The sequence below is a fragment of the Pelobates fuscus genome, chromosome 9 (assembly GCF_036172605.1).
Source record: "Pelobates fuscus isolate aPelFus1 chromosome 9, aPelFus1.pri, whole genome shotgun sequence".
In the NCBI taxonomy this organism is placed as follows: Eukaryota; Metazoa; Chordata; class Amphibia; order Anura; family Pelobatidae; genus Pelobates; species Pelobates fuscus.
In genome coordinates, this window is record NC_086325.1 from 166,118,953 (window position 1) to 166,140,288 (window position 21,336).

General features: G+C 47.6%; 1 protein-coding gene across 3 annotated transcripts in view; it reads right to left on the reverse strand.

The window, feature by feature from the left end:
* PNPLA7 (patatin like phospholipase domain containing 7) overlaps window positions 1-21,336 on the reverse strand; it is a 150,924-nt gene that overhangs the window by 41,939 nt on the left and 87,649 nt on the right. For all 3 annotated transcript variants that reach the window (XM_063433004.1, XM_063433003.1, XM_063433005.1), the window contains 4 exons: window positions 20,975-21,050; window positions 9,142-9,291; window positions 2,970-3,033; window positions 841-1,009 (listed from right to left, as the gene is read on the reverse strand). In XM_063433004.1, coding sequence (XP_063289074.1) covers window positions 841-1,009; window positions 2,970-3,033; window positions 9,142-9,291; window positions 20,975-21,050 — 459 coding nt within the window. The remainder of the gene's footprint in view (window positions 1-840; window positions 1,010-2,969; window positions 3,034-9,141; window positions 9,292-20,974; window positions 21,051-21,336) is intronic.

Genomic DNA, 21,336 nt, shown 5'->3' on the forward strand with positions numbered 1-21,336 from the left:
GAGGCAGGCACCCTTACAGGACGTGGGCACCCAGCCTCGATTCGGTCCCAGAAGCGCTGGCAGATTGCGTCGAACTTGGCCTTGAATGCCGCCGCCCAGTCCTCTTCTCTCTGTTGTTGCAGAGGGACCGCTCTGTCGGCGGCCATCTTGGCCAGGCCAGGCCTCGTGGTGCTGTCATGGCGGCATGGCCCGGGTCTGTGTCCCAGAGGTATGTTTCCTATGCTGGAGGACCGGGATGACCCCCCACCGGTCCGGGGGGTGGGGGCCAAGGGTCCTTTCGCAGTGAAGCCCTCAGTCTTGGCGGGGGGAGAGCGGCCGTCTCTCCTGCTCCCGCCTGCTGACTAGGCCTCCGATGGTCGTCGGGCATAAAAGTCTTGTTTCGCCGCTTGAAGGGTAACATTCTGTTCCTCTCGGCATTCCCCATCGTTTGCTGGCTCTGTCGGCCCGCTTAAGTCACGCTTGGGTCGGGGAAACCGGTTAAACAGCGGAGTCATGCAGGAGCCCACAAGGATGTCGACCGCTCGGCTCTGCGGTCAGGCCCTGCCCCCGAAACCATTATTTTTAAGCAGGGTGTGCGAGTCACAGCCAGAGGAGGTGTGTCTAGGGCTGCATAAACAGAAACTAAAGTGATTTAACACCTAAATGGCAGAGAATTAAACAGTGAAACTGCAAGCGCATGATCTATACACTAAAGCGGTTTAATTAAGTTGTTTTTGGTGCTTAGAGTATCCCTTTAATAGTAATTTAGAGTACAGTAATAAAAAATAAAAAAACCTTTAATGTTACAATCCGAACAATCTCATAAGGGGTTGATAATGGCACCTAGAATATCTAACGCACCTCTCCCACGGTGGGTTCCTGGTCTCCTAGCCCAACAATCAGGATGCAGTCAGCCTGTCTGATACAGCGCTGGGTCCAGGGGGTGAGGCAGTAATCAGACTGGTACAGGACAATGCGATGAATGTCTTCCTGTTGTCCCAGCCAGCTGGAGAGTCTGTACTCGTGGACACTAGGTGTGAACAAATTGACAAACACAGTCGATGTTAATAATGTGTACAGAAACTCGGAGCAAAAATGGATGGAAGCAGCATTTTTGTTTTTTTAAATGCTCAGCAAACCACTTTTTATTCTCCTCTTGTAGTGGCTCACTAAGCTGAAGGGGTTCTTATGAATAAAATAAAGTAAAATCAATAAATTAAATGAGAAACACAAATAGAACCCGCTGACTGTATAAATAGCAAGGAGGTGTACATCACATTGCAATCATTCCCTTTAAGTGTTACTACATATTATAATGTCAGGAAGCCGCTGTGCTAATAAGAGCAATGCTTTATTTGTCGCAGTTTATAACAGTGAGCATTATTAAAGAATGGGGTACAGCAAGGCAATTAGCACTATAACCCCATATCCTGAGAGCACTGCTGTAAAGCTGGGCAGACACTAATCAGGTAAGACAATGGAAGCTTGTCTGAGAGTGATGAGGGTTACAAATAGTCCGATCCATTATAAATGTAACAATGCTGTGCTCTAATTCTCAAACAATACTTGACAATTCAAAATCTCCATTTCAACAGCTTTGCCTGCTGGTATACACACAGTCTTGTTTAGCCGTCTATCCACAGATTTATATCAAGAGTGCCCTCTCCTTCTCCGTCCCTCTGCCATTATAAAAACGGGAGATTTGCAAAGTTTCTTTCAAAGTACTGAATGTTAAAGGGACAATCCAGACCCCCAAAGCACTTTAATTTGCTAAAATACTTTATGTGCGAAGAGTGTGCCCTCTTTTTTTCTTTTGCAAAAAAAAAATGGAGATTTCACTGCAAATTGTCACTTTTATAAATTAATCTTTTTACACCCCCCGGCTGTCAATCACACAACAGATCATGTTACTTCCTGGTTTGTTTAGCTCAATGTAGATAGACTCAAGAGGCGCTAGTTGCCCAGATCACCTGCAGTGCAAAGACTTTGTATTGAGCTGCATTGTGAAGTCTGTGATTAGATATCCACAGAAAGTCCGGGTGTAGTTAGAGGGGGAGAGTTTGCAAAGTGTCCCTTTTAATGCGGGCAGCGGAGTGTCCCTTTCAGATGTGACAAGCAGAACTAAAAGCTACGAGGAAAAATATACGTTTTCACAAATATGTAAACTGACACCAACATTTTATTTATACATTTCCTAGCAATCTGGTTAGTATGGTGTATGAAATATCTATAATAACATAACTGTCTCTTTAAATGGAACGGTGTATGTGGAATTACAGTTACTGTATATAGGCTGGATGAGATAAACAGAGCTCCAGGCGTGATACTCTGCATTCACACCTCCTGCAGCTGCGTGTCTGTTTAATAAACAACTTCACACAAACTGTATCTCATTCCATGACACATATAGAAAACACATCCTGCAGGGCTGCCAGTATATTGATGTAGCCCTGCCTCATACACAAAGTGCCCCAGGAACAGGTGAGATCGATGCAATGAGAGTATTAGAAAATAACAACCACACAGTTGACGTTTAACAATGTAAATCAAGATGATATAAACAAAAAATAGCTAACGAAAAAAACTTTACTATGGGGAGAGCAAAAAGAAATAACAACAAGGTGCGAGAGTACGGGCAACAGCTCACATAGCCTGCCCTTCGGTGGGTCCCCAATCAGATCTCAAGCTAGGTTTAGCTCATCTTGTGCCATTACAAATGCTATATTTTAAAACTATGTGTGACATACTTAGAGTTTTTACAATTATAAAAATGGCGATGATTCTTAAAACGTAAACGGTGAGAATTCAAAGGGATTTTCAAATTTCAGACCAAGATAATCGAACTGGAGAAAATTCAAGTCAGCTATGCTTCCTGATCAGCTGCTTTGGGCTTAGATGTGAAATTCACTTTGAATTCTCTCAGTGAATAATCCTGAAAGTGTAAACATAAGGTAACAGAGTAACATAAAGGGTGTTGGTGATTAGCTAACCTGTCGAGGGCAGCGGATCCGAGTCGCTGTTTGATGTTATCACTGGTGAGCAGTAACGTGGGACCTGGACGAGGAGAGAGTGGAGGATTAGATACCACATAGCAAGAAGCCACCACCATATGCATGATCTCTGATCTCTCAACTGCACTGGGACTGAGCATGATGGGAAATGTAGTGTACACACTATTGTGGGGCCAAGGTTAAACATGGCTGCTATATCAGTTATGGTATCCATCGCGCAGCGCTATGAAATATGTTGTTGATTTTTTTTTTCAACCTGTTCACTTTCATTATGCTCCCTCTAGAATGCGAGCTGGTTTGCGCATGGCCCTCAATACTCTCTGTTCATGTGCGTCCAACTCTGCTTGTTACAAATACTTGTCTGTTAGTCCACCTATTGTACAGCGCTGTGGAGTTTGTTGGCGCTTTATAAATAGTGATAAGAATTTTATGCGCTCTGTATAAGCTGTACTGGTTGGACGGTCAGCCGAGACATACAAATTTTATAAATGATCCCTAGAGCAGCTTTAATGAAGGACCGGAAACGACTGCAGTATTTGGGTGCAGCGCTGACAAAGATCTATTAGGGAAGTTTTATTTTTAAAAGACTCTCGGATACAGTTCTGTAGCGCTGCATGACTTCCTGCAAACTTGACCAGAGATTTTTCACATCATTATTCTGCTGCTTGTCACGTCGAAATCGGATTTTCTCTGAGACGGAGTGACAGGTTGGGACACGCGTCTGGAGAGTGTTAGAATTTACATTTATTTGCCTTGGTAATGCTGACAAACCTTTCAGATCGTACAAAACAAATCTGGACTTAGGAGAGTGATAGCCGTGTGATTCCGATGACATTTACAGAACTCACACTGCTGTCAGCCAAGACGATAAAAAAAAATATATATAAATCTTCCTTCTCAGTCAACCTACAAAGCCTTGATTTTTCTACAAGTGATCAATGTTTGTACAAAATGCCATGGCCAGCATGTTCTTCTGCCAGGCCACACAGGAGACGCAGAGATCTGCAGACAGTTTGATAAAACGAGACCCTGACTTTCTGTGACTTCTAAGTGAATACCGGAGCAGCTGCCTATCCAACATGTTTTTAGTATATACAGTATATAGGGTTATTGGCGCAGAACACGTGTTAGTGTCTCAATAACACAGTGCATGGAGTCAGCAAGCATTAATATTACAGGGTCACCTAATGGCGAGAGAGCACGCTGTGACAGCTCCGCATTACCAAAGGAAGCGCTGCTATTGGAGATCCCATAACTATTCCTTTCTCAGGCCCTACGGCCCCAGCGTTTTTCTGGTAGATGCACCTCCAATCATTATTTAAAAGGAAAGGAACCCGAGTGGTTCAGCAGGTTCAGTGAACGCTCACACAGTGATTTTTAATCACTCCAGAGCTCCACGAGTTGGCCTGCGCTGTAGTCTTTGTGCGTCTGGTGTTAATAACAGGATGAGGACTTCTAAGATAAAGCCAGACCCCTCAGAGCAAGTCCTTCTGACCACAATCTCCTTGGAAACCACAAGGAATTTATGGCTCTTTTCTTAACCACTCAATTTAAATCACTTCGTCACCAAGAAAAGACCATGCAGAGCGAACAGTGAGTGGGCAGCAAACTCTAAATCAACAGCGAGAAAAAGGACAGAAAACAAACGTAATCAGAGATCAGTTCTCTATCACCACCAACCGTTATGGGGGAAACTCTCAAATCTTTATAATCCTCAGTGCATTGACTTAAACAAACCCTCCACGAGGTACCCACAATCCCATCACCAAAATTAGTAATTCCACCCTCCGATATTAACATCAGCCATCTTCCAGCCCCCTCCCAATTCACACCAGCCATCTTCCAGCCCCCCCCCCCCAAATAACATCAGCCATCTTCCAGCCCCCTCCCCATTGACACCAGCCATCTTTCAGCCCCCTCCCAATTCACACCAGCCATCTTCCAGCCCCCTCCAATTGACACCAGTCATCTTCCAGCCCCCCCCCCGAATCACACCAGCCATCTTTCAGCCCCCTCCCAATTCACACCAGCCATCTTCCAGCCCCCCCCCCAAATCACATCAGCCATCTTCCAGCCCCCCTCCCAATTCACACCAGCCATCTTGCAGCCCCCTCCCAATTCACACCAGCCATCTTGCAGCCCCCTCCCAATTCACACTAGCCATCTTCCAGCCCCCTCCAATTGACACCAGCCATCTTCCAGCCCCACTCCCCCCGAATCACACCAGCCATCTTCCATCCCCCTCCCAATTCACACCAGCCATCTTCCAACCCCCTCACAATTCACACCAGCCATCTTCCAACCCTCTCCCAATTCACATCAGCCATCTTCCAGCCCCCTCCAATTCCCACCAGCCATCTTCCAGCCCCCTCCAATTCCCACCAGCCAACCTCCAAATTCACATCAGCAATCTTCCAGCCCCTTTGTCAATCATCTCCCATAATCCCGCCATCCTCTGTCAATCATCTCCCATACTCCCGCCATCCTCTGTCAATCATCTCCCATCCTCTGTCAATCATCTCCCATCATCCTCTGTCAATCATCTCCCATACTCCCGCCATCCTCTGTCAATCATCTCCCATACTCCCGCCATCCTCTGTCAATCATCTCCCATACTCACACCATCCTCTGTCAATCATCTCCCATACTCACACCATCCTCTGTCAATCATCTCCCATACTCCCGCCATCCTCTGTCAATCATCTCCCATACTCCCGCCATCCTCTGTCAATCATCTCCCATACTCTCACCATCCTCTGTCAATCATCTCCCATACTCCCGCCATCCTCTGTCAATCATCTCCCATACTCCCGCCATCCTCTGTCAATCATCTCCCATACTCTCACCATCCTCTGTCAATCATCTCCCATACTCCCGCCATCCTCTGTCAATCATCTCCCATACTCCCGCCATCCTCTGTCAATCATCTCCCATACTCCCGCCATCCTCTGTCAATCATCTCCCATACTTCATCATCTTCTTGTTCACGTCTACTTCCTCAGCCTTATATATACACATGTAATTTCACCTAAAACAACGGTATATACATCTCTACTATGCATACAGGGCTACTCCACCACGCTTACACATGGTGTACCCTCATCACTCCATAATAAAAGAGTTACACCACCGACCGATACAAGAGCCAGCAGAATGGTTCACAGCTTAGGATTGACTAAAGATGGTGAATGCCACCCAAGCTGGGTACCAAGAGAATGAAACCTTAATAAACGCAGAACAGAATCAAATATCAGACTAGCCTGGCCAAACAGCAATTATCTGTCAAAACCAATATTTAGGCATTTCTGTGCCCAATAGCATCAATGTAATATGCCACGCATAGAACTGCGCTCAGACATATCTATTTAATCAGGAAAAAAATCAGACACCGTCCTCGCTGCTCTAATGAGTTAATCAGGGAGGCGAAGAACACAGCGATGGATGCTGTGATGCCCAAAATCAATCCAAGAAATATTTTGGATGCAACTGCCTCTGGCACTTGTGCCAATTCTCTATCTGAGTCTGCCAACATCGCAACCTTCCCAATACAACGGCAGGAGAGACGGGAATGTATACCGACTGCTACGGAATTAGTCAAATTAAATAGTTATGTGCCCACTCAGCCTCATACAGCCAGCATATTCAGGTTTCATAGTCACAACTGTATTGTCTATATTACTGGCCAGCCGGTGTCTTTATATTCTGTTGGGTTTTCTTTCTTCATAAAACATGAACTGGTTGAGAATTTAAAGCCATTACCATTAAGTGAAGTAAAAACGTACACATATGGATAAAGCTTGTAAACATGTGAATATATTATTATATTAATATTAAAGTAATGAATATTTTTCTCTAGTGTTTTGTCCACTAGCTCCTAAATTTAAAATCTAATGGGTAAAACAAGTTATAGTTTCCTATACAGACAGTGCACAAGGACACACTGCCACTCCCCAAACACAGAGATATTTAGAAGGGGCAACGTTGCCAAATACGTGGGTAAATCATCAGATCACATCCTTACTGTCACAATACTAAGGACCTCCCTTAAATACTGCTTCTAGCTTGCAACCCAATACCTACACACAAAAAAGCCTCCATCGTCCAACCCATTACCTACCCCAAATCTGCCTGCACCTTCCAACCAATACCTACCCCAAATACAGCCTCTATCTTCCAACCTAATAACTACCCCAAATCTGCCTGTATCTTCCAACCAATACCTACCCCAAATCTGCCTGCATCTTCCAACCAATACCTACCCCAAATCTGCCTGCACCTTCCAACCAATACCTACCCCAAATACAGCCTCTATCTTCCAACCCAGAACCTACCCCAAATACAGCCACTATCTTCCAACCCAGTACCTACCCCAAATACAGCCTCTATCTTCCAACCCAGAACCTACCCCAAATACAGCCTCTATCTTCCAACCCAGTACCTACCCCAAATACAGCCTCTATCTTCCAACCCAGAACCTACCCCAAATACAGCCTCTATCTTCCAACCCAGAACCTACCCCAAATACAGCCTCTATCTTCCAACCCAGTACCTACCCCAAATACAGCCTCTATCTTCCAACCCAGCTTGTACCCTAAAAACTGCCTGCATCTTCTAATCTAGTATCTACCCCAAATACTGCCTCTATCGTCCACCCCAGCACCTCCCCCACAAAACTGCCTGTATCGTCCAACCCAATACCTTCCCCAAAACATAATGCCTCTTGCTTACAGCACAGCACCTACCTCAAAAACTGATTAGTACCAACTGCTAGGTACCCCGCAGATCATGCAATATACAAAGGGCATAGGGATGGCCAAAGCATGTGGGAGCTTTAGCTCTACAATAATCCCTGCTCTATTCCCACATTCCGTTCCCCTGCCACAAGCATAGAGCACATTTTTGAGCATTTGGCGGATAGAATCACAGACTGCGAAGCTCGCTCAGATAAGATGCAATGATTACTGTGGCAGATGCACACACACGCCTGCTAAGACGACAAGCTGGCACTGGCCTGGCTTAGCAGCTACATCGCCGTGTGCCAGATACAATATAAAGATTTCAGTGTTTCCATTTATTGCTGTTGATGATTTGAGATGAACACGGCAGTCTAAAGGTTACAGAATCAGCGTTTCCCGTCTAGAGCAACAATTGTTTTCACAAAAGCTGGAAACCATGTCACCGGTCTCATCTTCATCAAACATACCGCCCCAGCGCCTTCTACTAAAGATCCCAAACCATGTTTTATGGGAGGATAATATGGGTTTGAAGCATGTACAACAAGCATGATCAGCTGAGAGCAGCAACATATTGCACAGCGCTGTACAAGGAGTGTACAAATCAACCTAATAATAAATAAAGATTAACAGAGAAAATGAAGTATTCTACTAACGTTCACAGAAACATTAATTCAAATTAAATGTGTTCTAATATATAACCGCAGTGCTTATTTTAGCCCTGGTTCGTTATTAGACGGGACATATTTAGCTAATTAACCGTGTTCACACAGAGCATCGTTAAAGGAGAAAAGTCACATGCAATTATTTTTGGTTTTTGCACAATCCAAACATGGAGACATAGAATGTGACGGCAGATAAAAACCATTCGGCCCATCTAGTCTGCCCAGTTTTCTAAATACTTTCATTAGTCCCTGGCCTTATCTTATAGTTAGGATAGCCTTATGCCTATCCCACGAATGCTTAAACTCCTTTACTGTGTTAACCTCTACCACTTCAGCTGGAAGGCTATTCCATGCATCCACTACCCTCTCAGTAAAGTAATACTTCCTGATATTATTTTTAAACCTTTGCCCCTCTAATTTAAGACTATGTCCTCTTGTTGTGGTAGTTTTTCTGCTTTTAAATATAGTCTCCTTTACTGTGTTGATTCCCTTTATGTATTTAAATCTTTCTATCTTATCAAATATATGTATTTATATGTTTCGTCTTTCCTCCAAGCTATACATGTTAAGATCCTTTAACCTTTCCTGGTTATGTTATTCAAAAAAGTCGATGCTGGTTGCGCTATTTTACTTTTTAATTTACATCAAATGCCAGCCCAGAGCATTGTGGAATGCGGATGACGCCCTGGACATAGCATTGTGGAGCTAAATTTGTTTGAATCCCCAGCCGGACACTGGTAAGGAGACACTTACCAACTGCATTGAGTGCGTGTTTCAGTTCCAGGGTGAAGGCAGTCAGAGGAACTTCCTCCGATACTGGCAGGATGGCCACTGTGGACAGGTTACTAGCCGGGTTTCCGGAATCCCATTTGTTGCCGGTGGTGTGAAGACCCAAACCGTGACCTGGAGAGAAAATAGAAAATATTTAATAGCGGTAAAACAGTCCAATAACCCAGTCAGTGACACCGAGTGCAAAGTGTTCTGGAAACAATAACACACAGGGAATTGCAAATGCAGTCGCCATGCCGGAAGTAATCTGGCAATGATGTTGTCTAATGCGTGTTCAGGGCATTTGGGAATGGTCCCTACTTTTACATTTCCAAATTTCCCCTGTGCTCTATTACCGAGTTACCTTGTTAAGCTGTGTGTTTTATTAGCAGGTCACAATGAGAAGCATATTCGCTATCCAGGGACCTTGCGAAAAGCGGACAACAGACTCAGAAAATATAAGATACCGGAGTTGAAGAATTTTTCAAGTTCCACTATTTTGCCAACAGGATCAGGAATTAACCAAATTAAAAACGCTGATAGAAAACAAGGCACAGTGAAAGCTAACAATACAGACCAGCACTATTTATATAAAACAATCACTAGCCTGACAGTCCATTTAATAATAGACACATATGGATATCTGCTTGTTTTTTTGGGTTTCACTTTCCTTCCTGATGTTAAACTGCTAATTTATGGAAGAACAGAAATAAAAGAAATGAGCAGGTACATGGTCGTGTGTTAAATTAAAGGTACACAAAAGGTATATAAAAGCACAGTTTTGATGGTGTTAAGTTTTCGTTCGGAACGCTGTGACATGTGCAGGGTACATTCTGGAATAGATTTGAAAGTCCAGGGCTACGAGATGGCTTGCCGGGGTACGTATTATTGAAAAGTACAAATCTCAGACACTAAAAAGATTTAGTGGCAGCGGGACGCCAGGCCAACTGCACTCGAGCGCTTTCTGTTCTCACTATCTGCCTCTCGGGAACTGAATATTCCTTTCAATGACACAAAAGAAATAATAATAAAAAAAGGAGACTGGGGGGGCGTGGCTTGCCGTGCATGGAGTGAGTCGCATATCGCCGGAGCTCCGCGAACCCGGACCACAAAGCCCCTTATCTATGCCACATTTCACCTCTAAAATGGGGAAAACTAAGCGCCAGGGCACCCCAGGACCATCGGGCTCGAGTCCAGTGAGGAAAAACGCCGGACCGCTGGATGATTTTCTAGCATACCCGGACGGCCCCCGAGCCGCGAGACACGCGGACAAGATGGCGGCCGCGCCACCGGACTTGGACAATATTGCAGGCCCGGAGTCGGGCCCGGCGGGGGGCGACCAGCTAGCACACATTACTGCTGAACTAGCGTCCATATCTGCTAACATGCTCTCCAAGGGCGACAAAACTGCGCTTGTGGCGGAGCTGAGGGCGGCGATCAGGGAAGAGATCCAAGAGGTACGTAGGGACCTCACTGCCCTGGAGGAAAGAGTCACGGAGCTGGAAGGGGAGAATATCAGGGCCATCCAACACTCCCAATCCGCTGACCACGCCACTGCTAGACAGGGCTCGGTTCTGCTCGAGCTTCGCAGACAGGTGGAGGACCTGGACAACAGGGGACGGCGTAATAACATAAGAATCAGAGGCCTGCCGGAGGTTGAGCATGAAAACCTAGGCACGACCCTTACGCAGCTTTTCACCCATATTCTGGGTGAAGATGCCCCAGAAGTTTACCAGATAGAACGAGCCCACAGGGCCCTTCGTCCCCCCAGGAGAGATGGCCTCCCACGTGACGTTATCTGCTGCCTATTGTCCTTCCAGCTTAAAGACGCCATCATGAGAGCAGCACGTGCTCAGACCATCACCTTCCAAGATGCCGATGTTTCGCTCTACCAGGACCTATCTACCCTCACCCTGGACGCAAGAAGGGCGCTGCGGCCACTCACGCATATCCTCCAGGAGAAACGCATACCCTACAAATGGGGTTTCCCCTTCAGCCTCCAGGCCAAGCGGGGGAACACGTGGTGCTCCCTGAGGTGGCCCAACGACATACCCGGCTTCCTGAGATCGATGGACCTGCCACCTGTCAACGTTCGCAATTGGATACTGGACCATCCTCCGCCACGCCCGGACCATCCTGAGGTTCCAGAGCCGCTCCGCAACCGAGCACGTAACGACACGCTACCTATCCGCTGGGGAGGCCCTAATGGGCCCGAAGAATAATTGAACCCGTTTTGATCCCGACCCCGGTGTCATCTGGCCCTCCAGAACTGCCCCCGTATGATGATGTGCCTATCTGAAAGCATCGACGACAGCTAAGTACACACACTGAACCTCATGTGGGGGGCATAGTTATTACCCTCTCCACGCAGGCCATGGGGACCCGGGGCCGACATTTTGGGGACACTCCAGATATGGGGGGGGGGCTCTCTTTCACACACCGTTTATTGCTTTTGGGTGGGGAGCGGGAATAGGCCCTCATTATCTTGTATCGGGACTGCCCACCGGCGGATCTTTTCCCGACCAGGGGACTGGGGTACTATGCCTCATTCTGACATCCGACTCCATCAGGGTCGGAGATCGGGACGCTACCCAGTTTTCAGCCCAGAACCGCCCGACTGCCCACGCCGAATGGCGAGACCTCCCTTAATTTTACAGGACTCCCTGGAACCGTTAGCTACTTCTACGGCTAGAATTGGGGGGGTCCAGTGTCAGCTGGGGGTGGGGCGCTGGATGAGAGGGGGGATTTGGGTGATTCTGGTTATGAGTGTTATATTGCATGCCAACTATATTGTAGCCCGTTATGTAAGATACTAGTAAATTCGCCACTGTATGCATGTCTTAACCTGTATAACCACCATACACCCCACCCTTCTGAAGTTGCCATTTTCCCGGATCTGGCACGTCCCCTTGCTGCTGATGGAGCGGCCGCCCGCTCCTTAGTTGGGGGGGGGGGGAGGGGGGCTTGCGGGGAGTTTCGAATGGGCCTGGGAGTTGCACGCTGCACGGGGTGTTACAAATAAGATAGTGAGCAGCCTGCACCGCCCACGCCCTGTCAGACACAGTACGATCCCAGGATAGCCGATATACCGGTTGCGCCCCATAATGCCGCAGTTCTCAATGACTACGGGTACTGGCGAACCTCCCTTTGCCCAGTGGCTAAGACATGGGGAACTGTGAGCATAAGGGGAACTTTGCTAAAGGTTTATCTACTGTTAAATCTGAATAATGTTGCCTGTACTGTATGCTCTCTGCAAAATTGTTCTCCCTTTATCAGAATGTGTGCAATTTCCCTGCCCGCGCATCCCTCCCCTCCCCCCCCCCCCCGGTTCCGCCCCGACCGACTGAAGTCACCCCAAGTTCCGGATACTGAGACCATTATTGGACCCCCGCCCCCCCAGCCACACTTGGGATACCCAAGAGACGTCCCCCCCCCCATGGAAGCCAGCCTGACGAGACAGGGCGCCCCCCCGGCTCCGACTCCCACCGTACCACGGCTTAGTCCCCTGCACCGCCCCACGCCAGCCCGCACGGACCGCCCAACGTCTGATGATTCCGTAGCCCCTCAATAAGACCGTTGACTTCCCATATATTGTTTATCCTATGCGTCCTAACTCGCACGACCCCTGAGTGTTGCTGTCCGCCCCTAAGTGGTCCGGGGGAACGTGATTCCCGGTACCACCTGACGGACCACATACACGTGACTTCCTAGTCCCCCAGCAACGGACCCACCTGTATATTAGGTCACCCATACCTGACCTAGGGCCACGGTTGCCTATAACCCCTGACTCAACCTCTGTCCCGACCCCCATCTACTCCCCCCCGCATCGCCTTTCCTTCCTCTACCCCCCTCCCCCCCCCACGCGTTCCGAGCCCGAACACAGCCATGGCATCGAGCTATCTGCCCTCGCCTTTGCTCCTACGAACGCATAATGTTCGAGGTCTTAACTCTCCCGAAAAGAGGAGACACTTACTACGCTCCCTCTGGGCACAAAGGACCTCTGTGGCATTTATTCAAGAAACACACTTACAAGGTAAAGATGCCCCCCTGATTAGCGATAAACGATTCCCCCTAGGCTACTACGCCAATCACCCCGAAGCCAAACGAGCGGGGGTCGCCATTCTCTTCTCCCACAACACCCCTTTTGTCAGCTCCGCCTCGCAGGCAGACCCCCTGGGCAGGTACATATTTGTCAAGGGTGAAATCGCCGACCATAGGTACACTTTCGCCACGGTGTACAGCCCTAACAAGGGTCAACACCGGTTCTTGACAAAAACCCTTGCACTATTAGAGAAATTCCGGGAGGGAACGCTGGTCCTGGCGGGCGATCTCAACATTCCTCTGGACCCGCGGATGGACTCATCCGCGGGCACCAGCACCATCCCCTCACACTGTATACGACAGGCCAAACAATCCTTAGCTAGATCAGGCCTGATAGACTGCTGGAGGGTGGCGCACCCCGAAGACAGGGATTACACATGCTACTCAGCGGCCCACACCAGATACAGCAGGATAGACTATATATTCCTTGCACAGGAATACCTCCCCTTCCTGATAGACGCCTCCATTGGCACACAGCACGACTCGGACCACGCACCGGTCCAGGTTACAATCAAATCTCCGCTCTTTAAACCCAGTGAACGCCACTGGAGACTTAATGAAAATATCCTGACTGACAATGTTATCACCACACAAGTAGCCCAGACACTGACCCAATACTTTGAGGAAAATACCACACCAGATGTCGCCCCCCTCACTGTATGGGAGGCACATAAATGTGTAATACGGGGACACTTGATCAGGCTATGCACTCAACGGAAGAGGGAACACGGCGCCAAAACCCAAGCTCTGATACGTGAGATCTCCACCCTAGAAACGCGACATAAACTTGACCAAACGGACGACACTTATCGACACCTCACGGACACACGTAGACAACTCAAGGACCTCCTATCCCAGAACCTATTACACACCATTCGCAAGTCCAACAGACACTTTTATGAGTTCTCTGACAAATGCGGTAGGACTCTGGCACGCACACTGAAACAGAGACAGAGACTGCATCACATACACCAAATCAAAGGACGGGACGGGACAATGAAAAGGACCCCGACAGATATCCTGCAGACTTTCAGGCTCTTCTACGAAGAGCTTTACAATTTGGATACCACCGACCGAAGTACTGACGCGCGCCAACATCGGCGCAAAATAGATGACTTCCTCACGGACCATATAGGCCGCACGCTCCCGGAAGACCTGGCTGAGGAATTGGAACAACCGCTCACGGTAGAGGAACTAGCTATTGCACTCAAAAGTTCCAAAACCCATAGGGCACCAGGCCCGGACGGACTGCCCACTTCGTACCTGCGCAGGTTTAGGGACATACTGCTCCCATGCCTGGTGCACGGTTTCAACTCTCTACTAGAAGAAGGTCGGTTCCCAACTGATGCCCTACGCGCCACCGTAACGGTCATACCGAAGGAAGGCAAAGACCCCGCGGAATGCGGGAGCTACAGACCGATCTCCCTCCTCAATGCCGACCTCAAACTTTTCGCCAAAACCATAGCCATGAGGCTCTCCCGTGTGCTCCCCACCCTGGTCCACCCGGACCAGGTGGGATTCCTTCCGGGGCGTGAGGCGCGTGATAACACCACCCGAGCCCTACACATGATCCACTCTGCCCGGTCGACGAAGAGGAACCTAATCCTGGTCTCCACAGACGCGGAAAAGGCGTTCGACCGGGTAGACTGGATGTACCTTGAAGCCACCCTCCGCCACATGCAATTCGGCCCTCATATCCGCTCATGGATCCTCTCCCTCTATACGAACCCCACGGCCCGCATTCGGGTTAACGGCGCTCTGTCTGCCCCCTTTGCCATCCGGAACGGAACCAGACAGGGGTGCCCTCTGTCCCCCCTCCTGTTTGCCCTCACTCTAGAACCCTTCCTGGAGGCGGTCAGACAGGACGGGGGAATTAGTGGGTACAGACTCCACAACGTAGAACACAAAGTGGCCGCCTATGCGGACGATATGCTATTTTTTCTAGATAACCCCACAATCTCTTTTCCCAACCTGCTCCGAGCCTTTAGGACCTTCGGCGGTATATCCAACCTGAAACTTAACTTAAGCAAGTCGGAAGCCCTACCGATATCTCTCACGGCAGAGAAGGTCGCGCACCTAAAATCGCAATTCCACTTCTCCTGGTGTGACTCCAAACTTAAATACCTTGGCGTCTGGTTGCCCAATGACCTGTCACTCCTATACCGACTAAACTTTTTACCCATACTCGCGACAGTACAGTCAGACCTCCAACGTTGGAGGAACCTCTACGTTTCCTGGTTCGGCCGCATCAACGTGGTAAAAATGAACGTGCTGCCACGTCTCCTGTATCTGTTCCAGGCCGTCCCTATCACTATCCCCAGAGCATACTTCCAATCTCTGAACACAGCCATTCGGCAGTTTGTATGGAACGGGAAGGCGAGCAGGGTCAGCAGGGCGCTATTGGAGCGTCCCAAAAGCAAAGGGGGCGCGGGCCTCCCATCCCTTCAAGGATACTACCACGCGACACACCTACTCAGAGTGATAGACTGGCATGCCCACCCCACGGTTAAACTGTGGGTCCCCATGGAACATGGGCAGGCAAGGGGAGCGCTCCCTTCCCGATTATGGCTCAGCTCCCTCACGCTTTCCTCACTGCAAACAGGCAATCCTTTGATTGACGCTACACTACGGGTCTGGTGCTCGTTGAGGTATACACATCAACTCACCTCTACTGACAGCCCCCTCACACCTATTACACACAATCCGGGTGTGGGAGGTGGTCTCACGCCGGCAGACCTACACTCATTTCCCGACCCCGACTGGCTTAGCTTCCGACAGCTCCTGCAGGGACAGCAACTTAGACCCCTCACGGACCTCTTGGGCGATAAGGTACCCACTGGACTGGATCACTTCCGCTATGCTCAAATACGGGCTTACTATAAGACATTCCCAAACAAACAGTGCCTACACAGACCCCCCACGCAGTTCGAATCCCTATGCATCTCTAGAACCCACCCAGACAAGGGAATCTCTATGCTGTATGCGACGCTTCTACACAACGAACACCAGACACACCCCAGATATGTGACAAAGTGGGAAGAGGAGACAGGGACTACTCTAACAGCTCAGGAATGGGACAAGATCTTTATACTGACGCACAAAACCTCCATCAGCTCTAAAGTTCAGGAGACAAGCTATAAGATTCTCACACGCTGGTACAGGACCCCTGATGTTGCCCACCGCATAGACCCTGGGATCCCTAATGAATGCTGGCGTTGCGGAGGGCCAGACGGCTCCTTCCTCCACATATGGTGGAATTGCCCTGATATTGTCCCTTACTGGACACGGATCAGAGAAGCTATCCGCCTTATAACAGATATCACCCTACCCCTCCACCCCCTCACTATGCTCCTACACCATACTGACATGTCCATCTCTGCCTACAAAAAATCCTTGCTTAGGCACCTACTGACTGCAGCCATAGCACTCATACCTACCATGTGGAGACAAAAGGGCGCGCCCACCTTCCAGCGGTGGCTAGACAGGGTTGGGGAGATACATCACATGGAATCACTCACGGCAGCCCTGCAAGGCAGATTAGAGAAATGTGACCACATCTGGATGCCATGGCTGTGGTACCTTATGATGGACGGGACCGGAGCCCGTGGATCCCCTCCCTCCCCCCCCCCCTCGTCCCCATCCCTTCCTCCCCCCACACCCTCCCCACTTACCTGCGATGAAACATAGGCTAACCGCTACCCAAGCCCTGCCCCGCTTAGACTGCCTGCCACCCATACCTCGACCTCGGATATAGGGTTGATGACACCCCCCGACCTTGACTGTTCCGGATCCAAACCCGACGAATGCCCGACACTACGGACCTTGTATGACCTGGACCCCTAGACTATAGACCCAGACGAACCCTACCTATACTCACCAGACCGCCCCGCAAACACTCCACGACCAGGTGAGGTAAACCGTCCTTTGAAACTGGGGACCCCACCTTTCCTTTACGTGACATGTTCCAGGCCGATACACCGGTAGCCCCAGTTACTGACAGCCGCAGAATCTGGAAACTCAACTACCACTATGGTCAATCTGAGTAACCCCACAGGTGGTCCCCACCTGGTTTCACTGTTTTGGGCTGTATAATCTCACACCGCCCACCCGCGTTAGCTCTCTATGTTTCCTGAAACTACACGTACTTTACGCCCCGTTTCTGTTACCCTCATGCGAGACACCACTCATAATCTGGAGTGGGCCCCCACTTGCCCAACGGGCTAGAGGAGTCCCTTCACTCCCCCCCATAGCATGATACAGGACATGCTCTATTGCCAGCGGGTATTGATGATCATGAACACCTGAATGTTTTCTAGCCAATGAATGTACTTAGATTGTGTCTCCTTATTACGTGACTCACCAATGTAGTTGTAATTACGCTTGTGGTATATGTTGATACCGTTACCACCACACATGCTACTGTCTACGTCTGGGAGTCTTCCTCAGTACGCCCTATTGGTTCGAGGCACCCTAAGTCTCCCCCACGTAGCACGGTACAGACCTCACGATGGTGTCAACCGCTGGTTACAAAAATATGTACGTGCATGTCTACCAGTTGCTTAGTTTGGTTACTCTTAGGCACCCTATTTATGTCTTTGTTGTGATTTAATCTCGCCGTGTCATTACCACTTATGCCACTCATTTATGTTACGTTTTTATGCTATTGATGATGAACACGAGCTAAAGCCTGTCCTTGTCGCTCGTTATGTGTAAACTGAAAATTGAAAATAAAGATTGTCAAAAAAAAAAAAAAAAAAAGGAGACTGGCTCTTCATAATGCGATTTATCTCCTGGCAGACTCTCTAATCTTTGAGAAAATGTTGCCCCCCGCTAACATGAATTCTGTTTTCAAAAGTAAAGGGCCGATTCATCACTTCAAGTGACTGGCTTGTAACATACCATCACTAGAATGAAAGTCCAATACTGATAATGGACCGGCCTGTTAATGATAAATAATAGAACTCAATGGTCATACTAAAATCATGCCCAGGGTGCGACACGCAGGATCCTACAAGTTTTTCACTAACACGTCACCTAATGTGGGAGACCTCTTAGTGTCCGATCTATTTCAAGAGTACTTACACTACTGACTAAGTGATTTGCTGTCATATCACTGATCCGCAGATGAAGTTGACTTTGAAGGGATGCATGCTGGGAGATCTGTTCAAAGCACAGCTGCCTTAGAACCTACTACAAACACGCGCAAACGGCGATACACAATCTACGTGTTTTTAAAACCTAGTTGAGCGATTCACGTAAAGTGTATTTTTTGGACAATACGCCTGCTTTAGGCAGGAATGGGTCAGCTTCTAACCTTGCCTGTCGTTCAGGGGGTTGTGTAGCTCTGTCTGCGCAGAATTAAATAGTGACACGGCCGATAAAGTCTGTTTCTCTACCGTACTCCGCTGCAGGCCGCTTCCTCTCCATTGGGAGGATGAGTCACCATGTTGTATCCATGGCAACACCCCGGGCAGAAGACGTTATTGTCAGTGACCTGGCTGTGAAGCGAGTTCAGTGGAATAAAAACACAGTTATGAAAATATGGGGCACCGGGCACTTTACTTATCATTTCATTTAATCCCGAGGGAAAACAAAACGGGATAATTCAGCCAGATTAATTACTGTCACATAAAGTAATAGAGCCATGGATCTCAGATTGGAATATATTCTGTATATTCCGTATTAGTAGCCCCATAAAATAATCTGAATACACGTAGCCTGAGAAGGGCAGTTTAAGATGGGGCTGGTAATGGTCTGGTCAGACCTACCTTGGGTGCCAATATGGGCGAATATAAATAGAATAGTGACCTATAAAAACATCACATGTCAACAACGGCCGACCGAGCATTATATCACCGGCAGCGGCAGCTGTCACTGCTCCGAGAGGAATCCTGCCGGAAACAATGTAATCGACATATCGATATTTTATATAATCCTCTCCATGTAGCGAACACTATGCACGCTATTGACTAATTAGGAATGCTGGAAAATCTACAAAGGAAACGCACATCTTAGATCAATATAGCCAAATCCAACTAGGAGATTTTTCCACAAGGATATTTTAACTTTCGTTGTTCAATTCTCTTGTCGTCAATTCTCCAGAAATCTCTGTTAATAAACAGCAATTTTTATGCACATTCTGTCTCTTTTATATTCTGTTTCTAAAATACTGAGTATGACAGACAGCAACAGAATAAAGTGTTTCAGCTATCAGGACATTAAATGAAGTGGCTGCGTAACACATTTATATAATTAAAGGGACACTATAGTCACCAGAACAACTGCAGCTTATTGAATTTGTTCTGGTGAGTAGAATCATTCCCTTCTGGCTTTTTGCTGTAAACACTGTCTTTTCAGAGAAAATGCAGTGTTTACATTACAGCCTAGTGATAACTTCACTGGCCACTCCTCAGATGGCTGTTAGAGATCCTTCCTGGGTCATGGCTGCCTAAAATGCATCCAAACATTCAGTATCTCCTCCCTCTGCATGCAGACACTGAACTTTCCTCATAGAGATTCATTGATTCAATTCATCTCTATGAAGAGATGCTGATTGGCCAGGTCTGTGTTTGAATTGTGCTGGCTCTGCCCCTGATCTGCCTCTTTGTCAGTCTAAGCCAATCCTATGGGGAAGCATTGTGATTGGATCAGGCCACCACTTCTGCTGATGTCAGCAGGCAGTGGGTAGGTCTAAAGGAAACAGGGACATGTAAGCAGCTGCAGACTTGAATACAAGTAATATTTTACTATGTTTAGGGACGCATGAGGAGCCCAGGGGGGCTAGATGGTGGTTTTAACCCTATAGGGTCAGGAATACATGTTTGTGTTCCTGACTCTACAGTGCTCCTTTAACTAATCAGAGGACATCACTCCGTAACACTCTGAGGATTGCTACAGAACATCTGCTGAGCCTATCTACACTCCCCTTTTTAGCATTTGCACTTAACACATTGAAATATATTATTTCATAACAGAGAATGTGACGGCAGACAAGAACCATTCGGCCCATCTAGTCTGCCCAATTTTCTAAATACTTTCATTAGTCCCTGGCCTTATCTTATAGTTAGGATAGCCTTATGACTATCCCACGCATGCTTAAACTCCTTTACTGTGTTAAACTCTAAGTCAAGTCCTCTCAAGTTCTCAATTAAAAAACGTTACAGTTCAGAACAAATACAGGCATTTAAGTAAAACGTGCATGCCATTACAGCACTCGTGCACTTGAAAAGGGGGTAGAATTAAGTTACAAACGGCTTTGCAATTAATAAAACGGTCATAAAACGGCTGTAATAAAAATTGGAAAAAAACGTGCCTGGATGCGGTTACATTTAATTTGTATTCATGTGCCACACAGCTTAATTTTTAAAAAACTCTTAAACAAAAAAGACATTTTTAAAGCAAAATATCTTAATGATGCTAGATACGGTTTCAGTAATGTATCCACTCGATCGCATATGACAACACACAAACAGATGCCACAATCTCTTAAAATGTATCCAATGAAGCAAAGGATTCTGAGTGCTTCCGAGAAGATCTCTGTCACTTGAAGACTGGTAGCTGAATTCGCTTTGTATTCCATGGGTTGTGTGGCCGAGCCATGTGCACTGCTAATGAGCCAGTTTCTGCAGTGAGCTGGCTTTCAGCCACTTTCCTAAAAATTCAGATTCAGCAATTTGCCAATTAAAACCCCCCGAGCAAGCCAAGGGCTATATCTCACCTGTAAGTGGGCCATTGACCTGCTGTAAACTGCCAAGGATCTTCTCCCCGAGCAGATGAATGAGTCTGGTAACCACCTGCATTTGGACAGGAAGAGAAAGAAGATGATTTTATTAGAGTGAGATGTTGCCAAATCGCCATACGCCCATCAATCAGGTGGTAACAACCTGCACGTCTGGCCTAACACATACATAAAGTATTGATTTTTCTGTGCATTTGGGTAATTGCATTCCATCTGAAATATCTTTTCCGGTTACTGTATGATCCTTGAAAGAGGGTCATGTACTGAAAAAGTTATGTTAACTCCTTAATGTCCACAGCGTATTAACCCTCTGTACAAACTATTTCAGATTCATTTTTATG